The sequence below is a fragment of the Phalacrocorax carbo genome, chromosome 7, assembly GCF_963921805.1.
Source record: "Phalacrocorax carbo chromosome 7, bPhaCar2.1, whole genome shotgun sequence".
In the NCBI taxonomy this organism is placed as follows: domain Eukaryota; kingdom Metazoa; phylum Chordata; class Aves; order Suliformes; family Phalacrocoracidae; genus Phalacrocorax; species Phalacrocorax carbo.
Window position 1 is genome coordinate 43214458 of NC_087519.1, and position 20316 is coordinate 43234773.

The 20316-nt window shown below is 41.1% G+C and overlaps 1 protein-coding gene across 3 annotated transcripts in view; it reads left to right on the plus strand.

Annotated features, from left to right (window-relative positions):
• Window positions 1-4738: 4738 nt before the first annotated feature.
• The window catches only part of TFDP2 (transcription factor Dp-2), a 66001-nt gene continuing 50423 nt past the window's right edge, over window positions 4739-20316 (plus strand). The window contains exons 1-2 of one of the 3 annotated variants that reach the window (XM_064457695.1): window positions 4739-4834; window positions 17319-17412. In XM_064457695.1, coding sequence (XP_064313765.1) covers window positions 17398-17412 — 15 coding nt within the window. In that variant the 5' untranslated portion in view covers window positions 4739-4834; window positions 17319-17397. Of the gene's footprint in view, window positions 4835-5161; window positions 5462-17318; window positions 17413-20316 lie in introns of those variants that run through there. The other 2 variants (XM_064457696.1, XM_064457694.1) reach the window with 2 other exon arrangements.

Genomic DNA, 20316 nt, shown 5'->3' on the forward strand with positions numbered 1-20316 from the left:
TTCAAGCCATGGGTGATTGTCTTTCACAGATACTGGAGAAAAGGAAAGTTGGTAGATTTAATGTTATTGAAGAGAGCCAAAGAAGTATCATTCACTTCTTCTTGTGTTGAAACATGGAATGTCAAATCATACACTACTCCTTCAGTTTCTTTCACAGTCATCTACCATGAGTTGGAGCACCCCCTCTAGCTGTGTTCTTCAAATTGAATCTTACTTGCCTGTCACTGTCACCCTTACCTTAAAGTACCATTTTTCTTAATCTTCTGTTACTTTCTGTCCTTCAATCTGTGCTACAACTTGGCACGGTTTGGGGTTTTTTTTTCTTGTCTCTGGTATCCTTCAAGTTGCAGAGACTGTTCTCTCCTGAACATACTTTAATGGGAATCCTGAAGTCCAGAAACAGGTCTGCTTGCTCATTTCTAGTAATATGTCAGGCTATACTATCTATATGGTTGATAGCTTTATAGGTACTTTTTCTTTTTGGACCATAAATTATGGCTGTCCAGGTGCCAAGACTTAATACATTTAAAGTCCATTGATGAGGTTTCCTCCACTTGTCCTCCCGCTGTAAGGTAAGAGCCTGAAGTTACAGGTTATGTGGAACATTTGCTTTGCTTCAACACTGATGTTCAGCTTGTGACTTAATTCTGTTATCTCAACCTCACTGCTAAAGAAGATGCTCATTGGCAAGAAGGTTCTACTGGGCCAAACAGAAACGCTTTCAGTCTGGCATTTTGAGCGGAAGTTTGTGGCCTCAGTTGCTGGTAGTCTACACTTTGTTCTCATTGAAGGAGTTCACTGTCATCAAAGTCTGCCTAGGGGTAATGTTCACCTGTTACCCTCTTGTTGAACGCTCCTTGACTTAAGTTCACTTAATGGTTTTCTGGTTTTGCTGGGCTTGATTAGGGTTCCCACAGTGTTCCCAGGTGGAACTCTAATGGGAGCAGAATCTGATTCTGCTCAAATCACTTCACTGAAGGTTGCTCAGCTAGCCACGTGCCTTATACTGCACCTTTACATGATGGTGGCTTTCATCCTGGCCATAGCACAGCTAGAAGGATAGAAGATAACAAAACACTATATATAGTACTCTTGCTCTAGATAGTGTCCTAAAGGACTTATTCTGGATAACTAACTACCAGTGTCACTGTTCAGTTTGAAGTGGGAAATTTAACCTGTTTTCCTTTCACTAGCCCCAAAACTACAGGAGAGAAACCTCACTGCAAATGAAGGATGCAGAAATGCCTTACTGTATCCACCACCTGAGCCTTCCAAATGATCTCCACAGTTGTATGTTCCATTGTGGAGAGGTTCAAAGTAGTGAATAAGTCTCTGAAACAGATGGGGTGTCTTTAAGTCTACAAAGATAGAGCAGCCTTTGGAGGTTAGAGCAGCTGCCACAGCTTGTGATGCGTAGTTGCCCGAAGACTGAACAGATATCTTGAAGAAATTTGGTTACTGAATACTAAGATTATCTGTTAGAAGAAAAATTCGTTTTATCTTCCTAGAAAAATTTTAATGTGCTGATATCTTAAAGGGGTACCTGTTAATTGGTAATGAATTTGCAATGAGCTTTAAGCAATTAGATATATTTTTACAGGCTCTTTACACTCTCAATTTTTGCTACACAGAAGGACTTTTCGTATGAGTGAGGTTCTACAGTGGTCTTCCTTTTATTTTAACTATGAAAGCTTTTACTGCTGCCCTTTTTACTTATATTTAGATTTTTGCCTAGGGGGTGGTTTTCATCAGTTTGAGAAGTATATGCAGTTTTTCATTTGCTGTCAGCTGAGTTTCATAGTAAAGGTAACAATACAGAAATTAGAAATATTAACTAGTTTGTAGTTTTATCGTTTTAAGAGATACACCACGTTGAGACTGAATGTTTTACTTAGGATTGGGTAGTAATGCACCTCATCAGGCATATGAAGATTGGAAATTCAGTTGAGAGATGTGTTAACAATCTCTGGGCACCCTGCCTTCACAGACACGCGTGGTGCTGATGGTAGGTAATTTCATCCCAGTTTGGCAGTTTTATCGTTCATAACAACACATAGTCCTATTCTAAATGTGGGGACTACATGGCATGAAAAATCCTTCTAATGTTGGAGGGATCTCACTACTGTTGGATTCATTATTTTATGTCAAGAGAAAGGGCAGATAAAATAGTCTTAGTTGAAAATACTGAGCAGATGTCATATGAGTTTTCTTACATAACTAAGAAAAGAATCAAATCAGTTCTGTTTAAAATCTCACTATAATGAGCTTTGCCAAGATTTTTGAGTTCTGTTTTCTTTTAAGCAGTGTTTTCTTCTTTCCTACAACAGCTAATTTTATATAAAATTAATTCAGTCACTCTCATCTGTTTTTGATGAGAGCATTTATGCTTGCTTTCCTGTCAGAAGAAAGTAAAAAAAGAAAATACTGAGTTGCCGTTTCAGCCTGCTAGCTTCTTTTTGGTATGATCTCTGTTGCAAGATCCTTCAACTAGTCCTACTCTTCTGAGGATGAGGGCGCACAGCACGGAGGCCTGCCAGTTGAACAGCAAGCAGCCTTGTAGCAAGACGTCACAACCGTTTCTTGCCAGGCAGTGGGCCGTAAAATTGTGGGGCTTTTCTGCTCTTACTGGTCCAAGCCAAAAAGTACAGACAAAAGTCATGATCCCCTCTTCAAACAAACAGGTATGTCAGTACTGCAGGTTGAGAACATGGTAGTGCTCTGCCCCTGCAGTTGGGCAGCATTTTAGATTTAGATTTTGCAGGGAGTGGGGGCAAGTTCAGCAGGAGAAAAGGCTGGGGTTGTTTTAGGTTAGTATTTATATAGATTATCACAGCAAGGGTTGCAGGCTGGCAAGAAAGCAATGAAACTAGCAAACATTGGAAAGTGATGTGTTGTGAAAGGGGAAGGTGGGGGATTTGAAGGGGTATGACCAGCCAGAGGCAGCAAGATGTAAGGCTGGGAGAGCACTGGCCCTTTCTGGAGGGAGACATGAGAACTTCCTGCAGTGCAGGTTTTACTGTAAGTAGCTGATAAACCTGTGCCTTAGCATGTTGAAGAAAACAATACCAAGAGTTTTCTCAGTGTAGCCCTAATTCCGTGATAAGGTTTGAGATTTGTGTAAGTTTTGAAAGACTCTTGTATTGGTTTAGCATGTTACAGCAGTAGCGTACTTACCCTCTCGCAACTTGATTGTGGTTTCAGCAGCTTCAAACTGCTCTATTACATACAGTGTATTATAGTCACCTCATTCTGCAGTTTGCTGTTGAAAGCAAATGCAAACTACTGCAGTGGCCTTCCTTCTGTTTCTCTCCTTTAACGGTTAAAATGCCTATTATTCATGTTCATAATCAGGCATAGTATCTGACTTCACTTAAGCAGTGTTTCTTGCAGAAAAATAAATAAACCAGTGAACTAAAAAAGGAGATATTTGAAGCATAATTGTCTTTATTGAGGCTTGGTTTGAGTTCAAGTGTTTGTTTAGCTCAGGTAACTTACTGAATAGTGCAATAAACCAGCTGACCTAGTTTGCTTCTGTTTTGCTTCCTCTTCTAAGGCAGCGCATGCCTGCTGCGCTTCTGTCGGTGCACGCTTCAGTTGCCTGTACGTTAGCTGTTGTGATTGTACCTGTTAGAGGGGTCTCCAGGAGAATACACTATAGTTTGCTGCTTTTTGCTGTTGTTGTTTAAATGTTTTCATGAAGGTATCTTGCGTAACACTGCAAATACTGATAAAGGTCTTGTTGCATGTAATTAAACTGTTTTATAGAGGATGAAAAGAAACTAAAAGACAAAGTCAGCACGTTCCTGGGCACATGCTAGATTTTCAGTTGTGGACTATCCCTCTGAAGGAAATAAAAGTTCTTGCTTGCTAATGTTTTCCTTTGTCCCTTGTTTAAGAAGTGTGTTTTACAGGCTGTACACCAATTTTTTTGATGTTTCTTCTCGTTTCAGTAATTGGGGATAGGATCAAATATGTCTTTCTAGAGCATGTAATGATGTCTGTAAAGCAAGAAAAACAAGTTTAACATGTCTGGTCTACTCCGTGTATGGTCTAGAGCTATCTAAAACATATGAAGAGTGTTTCTGCATCCACATAACCATGTTTTGCTCAGATTGCTTAGGGGTATTAGGGTGAATTTGTGTTACAGAAATCTGAAAAATGGGTTATTGCAAGCACTGGATGCATGCCTTGCTGTATAGGAGCAACAAACGGTGCATTGCTGCTTTGAATGGAACTAGTGCTGATTTTGTTTTTTCTTTCACAGGAGTGCTTTTTCTATTCGTATCCTCGCTAGAAGAATACCTAATCCTGCTTTGTAGTCATCAGGGGTTTTTTAAAACAAAAGGAAAGGTTGAAAGCAAACACTCCTTCGCGCCTTGCCCAGGGGCGCCGCAGCGAGGGCGGGCTGGGCTCCCGGGGGCCGCGGGCGGTGCTGCCCGAGGGGCGCTGCCCCGCGCTGCCCGTCGATGCGGGGGAGCGCGGAGGGACGCCCGCACCGTTCCCATCGTTTCTTTGTTTGCCGAGAGATCCTTTGTCTCGCGGGGGGAAGTCACAGAGCCGCAGCGGGGCACGGTACAAAAGGCAGCGAGGTCCGAGCTTTGCCGAGTGCCCTCCGCGGCCGGGCTCCCCGCGCCGGCGGGGACCTTCACCCGGCCCGGGCGGTGGGGCCGGACTTTGCCTCCCCAGCCCGCAGCCGCGCCGGCTCCTCTCAGATAAGCAGGAGCCCGGCGCGGCCTGTGCCCGCCGCCACGGCGGCGCCGCTCCGTGCGCAGGAACACAACCACCTCACGCCGACCCGCAGCGCCCCGCGGAGGGCGGGCGCCGTCGGGGGCAGGTAGGGCCTCCCCGAGCTGTCAGTGAGCGCCAGCCCGCCGAGCGGGGCCGGACCCCGCTTCACGCCGCGCTGCCGCCCCCCACCCCTTCGCCCGCCCGGGGCAGCCGGTCCCGCCGCCACGGGGGGCCGTGAAGGGAGGCGGTGGCCCCCCGTCCCGGCCGGGCCCCGCCCTTTCGCCCCGCCCCCCCGCCGTCGTCCCCGTGGATTGGCGAGCGGCGTGTGTACACACACGGGATGGAGCCAATAGGGCGGGCAGGGCGCCTGACCTCACGCGGTGCGGCAGCCAATGGGCGCGTCCGGTTGCCAGACGCCGCCAAGCTTGTGCGGGGGAGAAGGAGCCGGGCAGAGCGCGGCGGCGGCGGCGACGGAGCGAGGCGGCGAGTGGGGCCGGGCGCGGGGGGGGGCGGCGGCGGCGGCCGGGCCGGAGGCGCTGCGAGCGGTCACGCCGCCACACGCCGGGGCTCGCGGACTGGCCCTGGTGGGCCCCCGTCTCCCGCGGCCTCCTCGCGAGCGGCTGGTGCGCGGCGCCGGCCCGGCTGAGAGGCTCGTCGGTGCGCGGGGCCGGGCGGAGCGGCGGGCGGAGGAGTGGGTGGAGGAGCGGCTGGCTGCCCGCCGCCGCCGTGGCTGGTAAGGGACCGTTGTCCTCTCCTTGCCTCAGCGCCGCTGTCTAGGCCCGGCCCGCGTTACTGCCTTCCCTCCCCTCCTCCCTCGCCGCCGCCGGGCCTGCGGGTGAGCGGGGAGCCGGGGCGGGCGGCGGGGCCGTGAGGGAGGGGCAGTGCCTTTCCTCCCGGGGCGCCGCTTCCCCCGCCCCGCGCCGTTCAACGGCCGCTCCCCCCCCGCCCCTGTCGCCGCCCCCCCGGGGGTGGGAGGCGATCCGGTGCCTGACACCTGCGGGCGGCGGCGGGGCGGGTGACAGGCGCCCTGCGCGCCGCCGGGTCACCCGTGCTCGGCTGCGGGGAGCGCGGCGGGCCCGTGCCGGCGCCGCGGCGGCTGTGCGGGGCGGCGGGGGCGGCCCCGCCGGGGAGGGGTTCGGGGTCCCGGTCCCGGGGGGGAGCGGCGGAGCCCGCGGCCCAGCGGGTGCAGCCGGACTTGGCGGCGCGGTGGGTTTGAGTGGCGGGTTCCACCAGGGGAGGGCCGGTCCGGCGGCAGCAACAACAACCACGAAACTTAATGGGATGCCTGTTCCTGCGCCCGGCGAGTTACAGGCCTCCCCCGAATTTCGGCCGCAAGGGGTTTAGCGGCAGAGGGGAATCCACATATAAATACCGCCTTTCGGAATTGGGAATGCAAACAATAGGAGGAAAATACGGAATAAGCAAACTTCCTTGAAATGGGGAAGAAAACCTTGTCTGAGGGCGCGCTCCCGCATCGAGCACAGGGGTGATGCCGAGCTGTGCCGCGGAGCTTGAGCTGGCTTCCTCTGAGGAGGGAGTCTATAGAAGGAAGATTTTCAAATCGATGGAGAGAGCGAATAGTTTAAATTTATATAATTTAACATACTGTGTAAAAAGTCTAAAAAATTATTACTTGGTCAGTTTTCATAATTTGGAAATAAATTATTTTCATGTTTCACTTTTAACAGCTGATAGATTATTTTTTTTTAACTACTATCACTGATGTAGCTTAATTATCCTGACAGAAAACATCAAAACATTGGAGGTTGTGTCATGTAACTTATTGCAACTTGATATGATCTTTGATTCAAAAACAAATTTTAGGCTAGTATAAACTGATGATATTAAAAGATAAAATAATCATTTTTTTCTCCATTTCTTTACCCTTCCCAAATTAACTTTAAACGGCAAATTAACAATAAACAGCATTTGATTATATTATATCCTGTCTTACACAAAAAATGTATGATTTGTATGCATGGGGCAAAAACTCATGGCAGATGACCAGTCTTGTAGAACAAATGCAGAACTGTATTTCACAGCCCATTTCTGTGCCAACGCTGTGTGTACTCAGAGATGTTTTGTACATAATGAAGTACTGAATTTCAGGAACTTCTGTTCAAAATAGCATATAGGGTGCTAACTACAGCACTTGAAGGAATGTGAAAGAGCAAGAAGTTTACATTATAGAAAAGTCGACTTGACAGGAGAGGTGGGCATGGGAGGGGAAGGACAAATTCTTCTTTGAAAACTTCCTTGTGAAGTGAGTCTAGTGCTTCTAGAAGGGGAAAGAGTAATAGGTTGAACGATTTAGTTCTGTACTGAGGAAAGACTGAAAATTGTTAAATATTGGCAAGATTGTCGCATGGGTGAAATTAAGAGTGATCTTATTTCACTATCAAATTATCAGGCTTTCTCTTAACCCCTTCCTGTTTGTACCAACATAGCTATTATAACACAACAAAAAGAAAACATTTGACTAGTACTATATTGATGCAATTAACTTTACAGAAAACAGGCGCCACTGATAGGAATGCTCTTTATTGCTGTAGAGGGTTCTGACTGGCAACCTCACTTTACAGAGTGACAAGGTACAGTTTTCACTACAGCAGCTGTCCAGTGTAACAAGGGGATGGGCCAAATCAGTGAGCGGGGCAAAGGCACAGTGCTGTTTTGCAAGGGATGTCACTGCTACAGGAGAATTCTTTATATTTGTCTACTCTTGTATATGTTGGGTGCTACTGTAGGGGCCTCATGTGCATCTGGACATACTTCCTGGACAGGTGTGAGCACCCTCACAGTGAAGATCTTTCAGCGGGTTTGGCTAAGTGTTGTTACAGGTTTAGCGAAAAAGGAACCAGAATTCCAACTTTCCACCCCTTCAAAAATTTATAGTGGTATTTGGTTTAAGTGTGCAGACCTCTTCACTGTGCCTACAGGAAAGTTTAGTGCAAATTACTGTGTAGATTGTAATATTTGAACTTCTGCATCCTAATGTGGAGCAGAATGAGTTCTTTATTATAGCTAGTCTAATTCAGTTATTGGAATTGCATTTCTTCTGTTGTGCTACCTTAAAATGCTATTCTTAGGGTTTTCTTTAATAAGTGATAATTTCTTAAACCGTTTGCTTTTTCTACATTTTGTTGTAATAATTCAGAATTTCTCCTCGACCTTTCCAATTACATTCACAGGAGATGACTACTAACAAATCAACGGTGAACCTTAAAATAGGGAAAATAAACTGTCTGGTCTGGTGCAGGGAAATACACTTGTGGAATTCTTATGTGCAAAGCCAAGAAGCCACTGGAGTCATGGTTTATCATAAAATTTTAGGTATTCAGTAGAAAACAATCCAAATGTCTTGGTGTGATAATAGTGCACATACTACATCAAAGCTGATAGTACAAATGTTGACTGTGGGATCAGAAAAACTAGGGATATGCTAGGAAATATTAAAAAGTTGCAGGTGTGGTAGGGAGTGACAGTTTTATAACAGCTTCCTTGTTTGAGTCTTTATGTGTTTTTTGTAGCAGCCAGTATTAGAATGAAATTAATTCCCCGCTCCCTTTTTATTTAATTTGTAGACTACAAATTTAGTTTAGCAAGAAGGTGGGGCAGTAGTAAGTGATCTTACTCTTACAGTTTCATTTAAGGAACTTTTTTGCTACTTTGATTTCCTGTGTGCAGTGATAGTTTCCAATAAAGATCTTTGCAGACTGTTCAAGTTTACTTTTATACTTCCCAATATTAACAGCATAAAAATCAGTCTAAGCAAATCAAACTGCATGCCAATGCCAGTTCAGTTTGCAAGACTACTATACATAATATATGTTAATAATGTGTATACTGATATATCCTAATATATGCATTAGTAGAATCTGCAGCAAAAGCACAGCTTTCTAGCATATCATATTTCTAGTGAAATACAGAATAGTAATTAAATTAAAAGGGATGATATTTGGAAATAACTTCTCCTAGATCTAGCTATTCATTTAGTACTGTTGAAAAAACTCTGCCTTTCAGAACACAGTTGTAAAATCCTCAGCCTACTGAAGCCACTTTTGAGAATATTTGTCTTTACTGAAACCTGTAGAAATTTTTAGACTTTTGCAACGCTAACTTGGTGATAAAATAATGCTTCAGCCAGCTGACATTTAGTGTTGGCTGTCACAACAGAGATTGAAAGTAAGCTGGAAAAAGATGAGCATTTGTTTTTTGTTAGTATGCTTGGTTGTAAACTGCAGCAATTCAGGTGTTGGCACAATTTCATTCTTTCTGACTTGGTCTCTCTTTTAGAGAGGTAGAAGTCAACTTGATATTGTTAACCTCCCAAATCACTTAAGCATGAATTGCAGAGGGTATCTTTGAAGGCACTGTCCAGAATTGTCGTGGCACTGTGATCTTCCTGGTGTACAGTCCTTAGGATATTTGGTAGACATGAACTGCTGAGTTTTTCACCAAGCTTCTAAACATGCTGTTGGTTAACATAGCTTCTAGAAATAATACATTTTATAAAGGTGATTTTCTTTCAACTAGTTTTACATTATTTCAATCAGTGAGACATACCCTGACCATCAGTTTTTACACAAACAGTGGCAAGAGGAAGCAGTGATGGTACTTGAGATTATGCTTCCCCTATATCTCGATAGCTGATTCTTTCCCAACAGTGAATGGAGTGCCTGTGTCCCAAACATGAAATTTGTGTTAACTTCTATAGGCCAAAGTCCATTTGTGAATGTAATTCTGATCTTGCAGCTTAATGTAGTTTTTTCCTGTGGAAGTTCAGGCATGCTCCTCTGTTTGGCAAGTCAGGTTTCTCTTGTTTAATCAGGTTCCTGTTGCTGCCAGGTTTGTCTCAGTTTGGGTGGGAATAGCAAATGATTCAGTTCTGTCTTACAACCTGTTTAGTTCTTTTGTTCAACAGAGTCCCTTACTAACCTCTGTCCAGTGACTGTATCATCTGGCAGGTCACATGAAAAGGTTGCTTTGATAGTAACTCATAATCTATTTCCCCGTGTAGGTGTTAGCGCATATATTCTGCATGAATAAGTAACCATTTTCATTCACTGTTTTGTTATTGGGAATTTCAGCCCAAGATGCAAGTGGAAAAAAATCCAGAAATATAAGGTCATATGTTCAGAATGAAACTGGCAGGTTGCTACAGGCATGCACTGTCTTTAAGACGATGAACTTTTAGTCAAGTTGTACAGATGAATTCTTCAACTTGGTAGCAGCAATTATATTTATAGGTATTAAAGTCTTAAAGCAAATGTATCCGTTTGCACATTAAGGCTTGTGAATGCCAATGTGTTAACATATTGAAAGTCACTTGTGAACCATAACGGCCATCCAAGTATTAAACCTTGCCCATATGAGCAATAGTTGTAATTACAAGAATAGCTGTAACTGACCTGTAATAGAAATTATGGTGGTAACGTGACCAATAACTACGAATGAGGTTAGGAACTGCAAGTGAAAGTGAGCTTATGTCCCCAGAGTGAAATCAGAAACCTTTGTGTGCATGGGTTCTCCATTTATTGTAAGGAAGGAGTTAGGTAAATTTTCCCTTCATTGTAAACTTGACCTTGAGGCTTGAGAAGCTTGAGAAATACATTTCTGTTCTCTTAAATGTGCAATCCAATTGTCCTAAGCTTCAGTTTATTTAAAATTCAACTTACAGTTGTAATACATTTAAACAATTTTTAAAAATCAATAACTTCATACACACAACTGATAAAATTTCAAGCTGTGTATTGATTCTGTATAACAGCAGGCTTCTGCTGTCTGTCAAGAACGAATTATTTATCCAGCTTATTGCTGCATAAGAAATTAGGAAGGCTCTGATCTGAAGACAAAACATCCTGCTTCTTCCTATAGATTTTTGAAGCACGCACACACACCAGTGAGCTCTTCAAAAGCACAGAGTAGTCTTCATACAAACAAACCATATCCAACCTTTTGTCACATTTCAACCCAAAAGTAAATTTGCAGGAGATCATAAATGCTTTTTTGCAGAAACGGAGTCATGATGAGGCTCTGCAAACCAGATTGAACCGATCAAGCAGCCTGATAAATCTGAAGGGTTAGTCCTGTCCTGTGCACAGCCCTGTAGGGCCGTCTGAGCTGCCAGTGGGTTGCAACCTGTGGAAAATTTTCTTCTTCTCCCTTTCAGCCCCATTCTTGCTATGCTGACAGTATTAGAACTAAATTGGCTCACCAAGGGGTCAGGTAGAGCGGGAGATGTTGAGAGTATGTAGCGTAGGGAAGGAGTGGAAAGTGGAAGTAGGGAAATGCAGATCCTTCTTAGCAATGATAGCAGGTGTAGGACGTTACATCAGTGCAACTTGTTTCATGGAATTGTACCCTTTAGGTAATTTTGTGTGCTGTAATCAGTACTTGAGAGCTTGTGCATCAATAGAAAAATCCCTTTTTTGCCTTTGTACTGAAGTATGACCTTTTTTTGTAACCTTTACCCTTCAGTGAACACTGCCATAATCTTCAATCCATGCAAGAGTAGACTTAATAATGGTTTTAAACTAGAACAAAGCTTCTAGCAAATTATAAGGAAATAGTTACTAATTCTCTCTCTATCAAGGTCTTTATCCCAATATAACTTGGTGATCTTTAATTAAATGCAAATGTAAAATTATCTTCAGTTCATTGGATGGTAAGATCCTTCCAGCTGCAGGTGTAGACAAAAGCGCGTCTCAACAGGACAGTTAAACTGTTCCATGCATTTGTCAATGTACTGATAACCATGGAAATTTTAAAATCTCAAAATTAAAACTCATTACAAGACCAGATAAATAGAGTATTCTCTGATGTATCATACAGTATATGACCTGGCAAGAAGCTTGTCTGAAGTCTCAGTAGTCAAAAAGATTTTCTTTTCAGCTGAGCTTAATTGAAAGAGGCGCTAATGTATTATTGGCAATGCACAGACTGTCTTACCAAGATATTTTACAGTCATTCATGTAGATTGCTAAATTTTTCAAGTGTCAATCCATTTCTAAAAGGAAATTTCTGAAGGCAAAAATATTTTTTTGAAAATACAGTGTGCCCTTTGCTCTGAAAGGAAGTTGTACCTGCCTCTCTCCACTGAAGCAGTAGACTCCCAAATATTGCGTCCTGTATAGTAGTCAGCTATGGAAGAAAACCCTGGGCTAGAAACCTAGTTAGAGAATAAAAGATGAGCTTACAGAATAGACTGTCTACTTAAAAGAACTACCACTAAATTTCTGTTAATTCCAAATGTATCTGTGAGTGTCTGTGCTGATAAAAGTTGTCTATAAAACTGAAAAAGAAATTTTAGATCATCTTACTTTTTTAAGTGCTGCATGAGTGTTATCCACAGTTCTGATGTCAGGCCTCTATGTGCTTTATCTTGAATGACAGTAAGCTGGTTTGGGGAATTAAAAGAGCCTTCGAAGGTTCAAGTACTTGGGAATTATTCCACGTGTTTAATGTAACATCCTCCTCATTTGAGCAATAAGGAACATGTTTCACCTCATTGATCTTGAAATAAGCCATGAGTGCTGCTCCTATTCTTAGATGTAGAGTTTATCACTAGTACTTGCATGATATTGAGCATGTCTAACAGTGTGCCTAAGAAACTGAGTCCCTTGAGGGACAGAACATCGAATTCCAGGTTGATGGGATTTGGGTCTCAGCACTGTCAGGACTGGACAAGCAGCAGAACTTGAGGCTCTGTAAGTGCAGTTAAGCGCATGGAGACAGTGGGCGCTTCCATCTAGGGGAGAGTTTAGTTACAGCTTTGGATTATTCCTGTGTTGTGTGTTCTTGTCACTTGTACATCCACTCAGACCGGTTTTCATCCCTTGGATTCAAGATATTCAGTAGTCTCCACTGATGGTGCTTTTGCTAGTCGTGTTATGATATGTACAACAGGGAGAGTAAACACAGCGAGTAGTGGGAGTAATGGGGATGTAGCGTTTGGGGTCAAGTCTGAGAGTATTGAAAGAGATCTGATTCATTTGTTGCCTCAATATATGTTCCATGAGGTTCTTAAAGGGACATTTCCCCTGACATGCTTTTAGCAAACCACACTAACTGTTGGGTGTTCGTTATATAGCTTAAGTGCTACAGTTTATACTAATTGAACTTGTATGTAGGCCTTGTCTGTTTTTCCAGGTTCTTTGTACTGTGTAAACTTGAGTCATAATTACTGCTGTTGTCAGAAGGTGTTGGTTAATTTGTTGTGATGATACGCTGGCATTTTGCTGAATCACAGCAACTTAGGAGAACCTGGTCAATTGTAGGTACTTATTTGGGTTTGCTCCTTTTGATTTCTTGTGGGCTAGCTGGTTCCCCCAAACTACAAGATGAGATCTTAACTTTCAAATTATGTTCAGGTAGTTATATCTTCTGTTTGCATTTTGGTTTAAAGCAGTCATGCTCATTTTGGTTTTGTGTCATGTAGTAGTGGAGACTTCTGTACTTTGGATTAGTAGGTTTCAGTCTTTTAAGTCACGTAACAATGATTAAACGGTGAAGCTTTTAAACTCACTACTCAAATTATTTAATTTTGTTAAAAACTCCTAATATCATTTAGCAGTCAAGTCACATTTCCTTTGCTCAGTCTCTCTAATCACCTCGTCTGTTAGCTGCTAGGGCTTTTTTGAAGGCATACAGTTGCTCACAGTAAAAGCTGGAAAATAAGTTGTAGTACCTGTAAGACCTTCATTATGCAACGTCATGGTGGGTGTTCCTTTCAAACGTTTCCTAAGAGCTACTTTCTAATATTATTTTCAAAATAAAAATTATGGTGTGATAACTGAAGATGGGGACTTATTTCCCACTCTGAGTGTGCAACTTGTTGAATGCACGCCTTGGCTGGCTTTCTGAAGTCCTTCGTTAAGTGACATGCTGAATGTTATATGGACACGGATATTCCTGTCTTTCATAATTTGCAGGCCAAGTTTATTTCTTGTGTGCATAAATAAAGGATAAAAGTGGGACTAAGTCATCTGATGACTCAGAAAAAAAGGTTGACAAATCAATGGAATCTTATTACAGAGATGCAAAATCTGCAATTTAAATTTCAGAAATTTGATAACAGTCGTATTTCTGTTTCTTAGGGTACCAAGAAATTAAACTGACCTAGATATTTTCACTAAAATTGGTCCCTTTTAATCTCAATTGCTTCATAAATGAGTTGGATATTGAAATGGTTTTTAGGAACAAGATGGGGAACCACTTCCTAGGAGCAGGTGGATTTCTGATAAGTACTTGGTAATTTTGAAATCTTCCTGGTCTGAAAACTGAGACACAAGGAAGCAGCATATGTGTAACAGGTGGTCTAATCCATGTAGATGCTGTGCATAAATTAGTGGTTTAAAACTGAGCTTGTACTGATTAATAAGGAATCTTTTTGTTACTGCTGTCTTCTGAAATTGGCCTTGTAGCACCATAGCTTGAAACATAGTATTGTGGAAAGGGGCGTGAAGAATATAAACTAGTTTCTAGTGGAAAGGCTGGCATTATACAGGTTTCTTTTTCTTGAAACTGATGACACTTTCTTTCTTCTTCGCTGACTCAGTTACTTGGAATGATTTTCACTTTGCAATACTCTTGATGAAGTAAATGAAAAAAACACTCCTTGGTGATGATAAAAATCATTCCAGTATACTAAAATATCTGTACAGTTTTTTCTGTGCTCTATGAAGACTTTTCATCATAAAAATTTAGGTAACTGTCCAATAGTTGTTGTAATACTTACATAAATGACACTTGTTGCGAAGTGGAAGTGGCCTCTGGGACTGGGGAGAATCTTTGTGTGGTGTGGTTTGTGAAGTACTGATGAGAATTTGAGAAAGCTAAAGAAAACCAGGATAAGTTTGGCAAAGCTTAATTCTCAGGGGCAGAAAATAGACTGTTATGGTACGGGGCTGTATTCTTTTCTACTATTAGGTTTTAGGCAGTATGTGTATCTTAAAGGGATAATATAAAAATAAGACTTTGGACCACATAAAATAAACCTATGAAGGAATATAATATTTTTCTGCAGATAACTGTTTTCTGTTTTGCATTGTTTCTTATACTGGGATTCAGCTTCAGTTATCACTGAAACTTCTGAATAGATCTGGCTTTTAACCTGTGATGAGAATAGGTGCAGATAAACTCTTGTACTGTTCTGTTGTAACTAGAGCTTGATTTTCTGGGCTTTTGTAAATTTAATGCCCAAACTGACTTTTTAATGTCATTGGTGTAAGGGATCAGGCAACATACATTCTAGAAGAAACTACAATTCCAAGTTTACAAAGTCAGGCAATTCAGTTGGCTCACTGTACTGTACAATATTTGACCAAAAGGCAAAACTATAGGAGTGGATTATAAACCAAGGCTTAGATTATGAAGGGACAACCTTAGTTCAAATAAAGCAATCTTTGTGTCTCATGTGCTTTGGGCTCTGAACCTGTCTTTATGCAGCTTCATTTCAGTAGAAACCAGCTTAAAGAAGAAAAAGGTTGAGTTTTATGTTTCTCTATCTGTGGGGTGCAAGCTGTCAAACAGCAATTGGGAATGAAGAGAATCTCCATTTTGAGGCCATCTGTGTAGGTTCTTTTGTCTGAACCCGGCAAGAGGTCATGGCAGATGGTGGGGTCACAAAGTCTGGCTTCTCGAGCTTGACAAAATGTGTTCATAAAGCTGGAAGAATACCAACTGTTCGTACTGGCTGAAGAGCATTGTGGCGAAGGACTGTAATAGTTTATGGACAATACTTTCTGGATCACTAAGCTTGACAGCAAATAACTCGTCAAAAATGAAACTAGGTTGCTTATCTGTAAATGGGTTAAAACTGCTTAGCTAATGTGTTCTTAACTATGTTTTATTTGAGTAAATGACTTGTAAAGCCTCTTAAAGGAGGATAGGGAGGTCGAACAGCATAATGAATTTTGGCCAAAGCTCCACATGATGTATTTGGAGAATTTGTGTGGAAGGAGAAGGAAGGTGGAAAAAGAAAAGGCAAATAGATTATGATTTTCAGATACAAGGCAAGGATTCAGTATTTGCTCCTTTGCCATGACCACTGTAGCTTTATGACTTTTCTATGGCTCTTCTTCACGTTTCAGGATTGCCACACAGATCCAGTAGCCCCTTTCCCCAGGGCGTGAATAGATATACCTCTGCAGAGTCCTCTCTGAAGGCAGAGAAAATGCTTCTTATTTTCTTGGATGTTTTGTTGTGAAACTAAAACTTATAAGCTTTCATGGAATAATGTCTTAGTAGACAGAATTGTGTGGTGTTCATAACTGCTTAATTATGGCTGCAATAAATTGAGGCACTAAGGAAGATAAAACTCATTCAGTAGGAAATGGAGAACACCTCTAAGTTGAATAAAAAGTTTTTCTGCTAACTTTAATAACAGTTTAATTGAGGTGATGTCTGAATAAACCAAGACATCTACAGAAGCATCCTAGAATTTAAAATTCGGAATTATATGAAACCACTAACATGGTGATGGTAGAGCTCCCCATTAGCTACATGCATTACTGAAAAAAGTTTTGGCACTTCTAGAAGGGAGGTGAAGACACTAGGCATTCCCAAACTTTTCATAGGTTAAAATACAGAGGAAATAGCACTAATTGCACCCTGCTTTTGTAGCTGGTGAGTTCTGCTGTATTTGGTAACTAGTTTAGGCATCTTTCAAAAGATTTTGCTGAGTTGATTCCACACTTGAAAGTGTGAACAGTTCTCCCCCTTTTAAACATCCAAGTGCAATTCAGACATCTTTTGTAGTCCATTTTTTAACAGCATGTAGTACTTAGAAAGTACTTTTTAAGTAATTAAACACTTGTCAAGTTAATTGTATCTTTAAAATGGTTTGTGCTGCCAGCATTGATTTGTAACTTGTTTTCTCCTGTTTTCTGTAAGACTTCCGGAAGCTTTGTTTTAAAACAATAAGTCACATTAAGTATTTTTCAGTATACCAAAGTGTTTGTTGTCTTCTGGAATTCTAATATTGTAATTCTAATTACATAGGGTTATATGTAATAATATAAGTAATATATTACATATATTATATATATATGTAATATATATGTAATAATATATGTAATAAAACCCCCTGAAAATATTAAAATTAGTTCGAACTGGAATGTTTTTCTTGGTGTTTCCTAAAAACACTTAATGTTTGCTGTGTATATATATTTGATAGTATTTCCTACTTTTATCAAGATCTTTGTTTGTCTGCAGTGATGGAATTAGAGGCTTTCTCTGTTGGTGGAGGCTAAAGACATGATGGAGAGAATTAATTCACTTCCAGCTTTTAAAGTCAATCTGCATTAGATGCAAATGATTGCATGGTTTTAATTACAAGACTTCAGTAATGGTATGACATGCACATTAATATGGTTAGGCCCTATGTAAGTTGGGCCTTGTATAAAGATTACATATCTGCCTATTCCAAGCAATGTACGTTTCTAGTATCCATAGAGAACCTGACTATTGTGGTGATTGATTTTATCAAAAAGTTTTTTAAAAAAAGAATCTATCCTCTGGAGAAGCAGCATTGAAGCTAGAGAGGTAACTGAAAATATATTTTAACTATTTTTTTAACTTTCTTACAGGACGTTCATTTTAAGGATTCTGTGAAGATGAAAAGAGATATCTTATGGTTTTACGGAATATAAAGCAATATTGTCTGACATGACGGCAAAAAATGTAAGTATAATTATACAACATGTATTACTTTCCATATTGGCATGCTGCCAGTCACTTCTGGCTTTCAGAGTTTGGAGGTCTTTGTGTTTGATTTCTTGTGTTTGTCCATACAAGAAATCAAACACGAAGACTTTTAAATTCAAAAATCTTGTCCAATTTTTGTATACCACAAATGTGTACCCCATCATCTTCTACAGTGTTTTGATAAATTTAAACTGGTTAGAAGCTCTTTAAGGATGTGGAGTTTACTCAGCTATAGGTTGATAACTGGGGCAATGCTTTATGCTGTTTCCTTATGGATCCTTACAGGTCCCTTCCAACTTGAGATATTTTATGATCCTCTGATTCTTCTAACATTGCTCCAGACTTATCAGAGCGCTAGCATCTCACCTTTGCACCAAAGTAAAATCCTTCTACTGAGTCTGAGTCTCAAAACTCAAGAAACAGAAAGACAGCATATTTCTTTACTAATGTCGGTATGCTCTTGGTTTCTAGAAGGCTGAGGGCCTTCCTGTTTCTTTGTCTGCCTCATTAACAAGCCTGTAGTGTGGTGTCTAGAGGCTCTATATTTGACTCCCCTATCGTGAGTTCTGAGGAAGCTTATGAAATGTCTAACATCCTGACCTTATTTTTCTGCCTAATTAGCTATGCTTCCTGAGGTACACAATTTGCATAGAGAACAGTCCTGATTAAGCGTGGTGGTCAGTGAGTTGCGTATGATGACTTTGGGCCCTGGGCAATTTACCTGTTGACTGCCTTTGATAGGGCATCCTGTGGTCTAATTAAATCTGGACAGGTTTAGGAAACAACATGACTAAAGAACTACTCCACAATAAAAGTGCAGGTAACCCTAGGATGGCTCTCTGTTCAGTAACTGCAAAAGCTTTTGTGCATATTGGTTAGATTGATGCCAAGGGCAGAGTTAGGTTAAATAAATTCTCAAGTCTTGGAAGTTTCTTTTCTGTTGGCTTTATTAATAGTTTCATTTGGTGGTAGTTCCAGGTAAAGCTTTCAGATGTCTTATGTCTGACTGTCTGGTTCAAGCTGCCCAAGACAGAAAATAAATTGATGTGCATATGCAAAGCCCTTTGACTGACTTATTTCATAGGTCATATTCAACTGTAGTATAAATAGGTAATTCTACTGATGTATGTGGAACAGCTGCACAAATCTAAATCATTTGTGCTTTTGACCTTTTGTTCAATGCAGTCAAAGGATAAATAATGGCAATAAAATCCATGGAGTGTTGTGCGATAGAGTCATAGAGTGACATATATTGGAAGGGATCTCGGGAGGCTGCCTATTCTGGTGCTCTGCATACAGCACTTTGACACTTGAATTCAGAACCCAGTTGCTTGGTGCTTTGTTCAGGGCTTCTCAGGGCTTAGGTTTTTGAAAACCTCTGAGGACGGACATATGACATTCACTCTGGGCAACCTACTCTTGTGCTAAATATAGCAATGTTTTTGTTGTTATTTACTTTAATGCAAGGCTAGAGTTATTTTATAGAATAAATATTTTATTGGTATATATGCTTCAAAGGTTTGCATATTAAGCTCGGCAAACCTAGTTATTTAGCTAATGTTTATGGGTTTATTTTTAAAAAATCAGTTACTGTGGTGCAGATGAAAGTACAACTCAGTTTTCATGTTTGCTAAGTATACCTGTTCAAAGGATTTGTAAAATAAATAACTGTGTAAAAACAAGGGTGGTCCTGTGCTTTCTGTCCTTTTTTTGTAGCACTTCTTCAGGATTTCCCAACCGTAGTTAATCAGAACTGCACACTCAGGCCAACAGTGTCAGCCCTAGTGTTTTCTAGTGCTGTTAGAAGGCCCCAGAATGCTTCTGAATTTGCAAAGTTCCAGGGTTTAGCATGTGTCTATGGGTTTCTGCAGCCTGAAACCTGTTCCAAATATAAGGTTACTATTTGTCTGTTATACTGTCTGAAATATTTTAAATATCTGCAGAGTGAGTTGAGGGAGAGAGCTTCTCTGCAGCGGTATTTCTATCTCTCTTTTTCTTTCTGTTGAAGCATCAGGGAAAGGGAACTTTTAAAGTATTGGAACCTGGACATCTTCTGGAAAACTCATAAAGGGCACATACCTTTCATCAAATGTACACATCAGGAAGCTGTCACCTCTGTGTTCTGAAATCACTGCCCCTCAACTGGGACACAGTAGTCTAGGGATGTTTGTGCTCCTAATAGCATCGGAAGAACAAAGTGCAGTGGGTTTAGGCTAAAATGTCTTCGCATCTCACATGCATAAGTTGTGTTGAGCAACTTTATCTCCAAGGAAGCTTGTGCTTCAAGCACACGGCAAAATGTTTTCATAGACTGAATGTGTATGTACAAAGAGTAATGTTCCCCGCCACTGTTTTTCCTTGCTAACTTTTTGATGTGATGGGAGGATTATCAAGACTGGGCTCACTGCTCCCTTCCTCTAAATGCAGGACACTTTCTAGTATCTGCTTGTGGAATATTGCATATGGGTAATTTGACCTTCCTTAGAAAACAAATCTAACCAAAACAGCTATAGATAATAAAACGTAGAATAAAAGTTACGGATTCTCTTGGAGATTAGATGTTTACATGCTCACCATACACATTGTACCCAGATGTAATTTAAATCACCCTGTCATAATGGGTTATTTCATTCTTCACATATATCATAAAAAGCATTTTTCTCTCCTGTTTTGTACTTCCATTCCCATCTGTCCTTCAGGTAAGAAGGCACCAAAGCAGTATTGAGAAACGGGTGAAAAATGAACAAATACTCATGGTAAACTTATTTTTAGGACAAAATAAAAAATATTACTCAAGCAGATTATTTGTTTAAGACTGTTAGTTTTGATTGTGTGATCTGAGTTTATATTCATGTCCATGTAAAGTTGTTTGTCACTGCT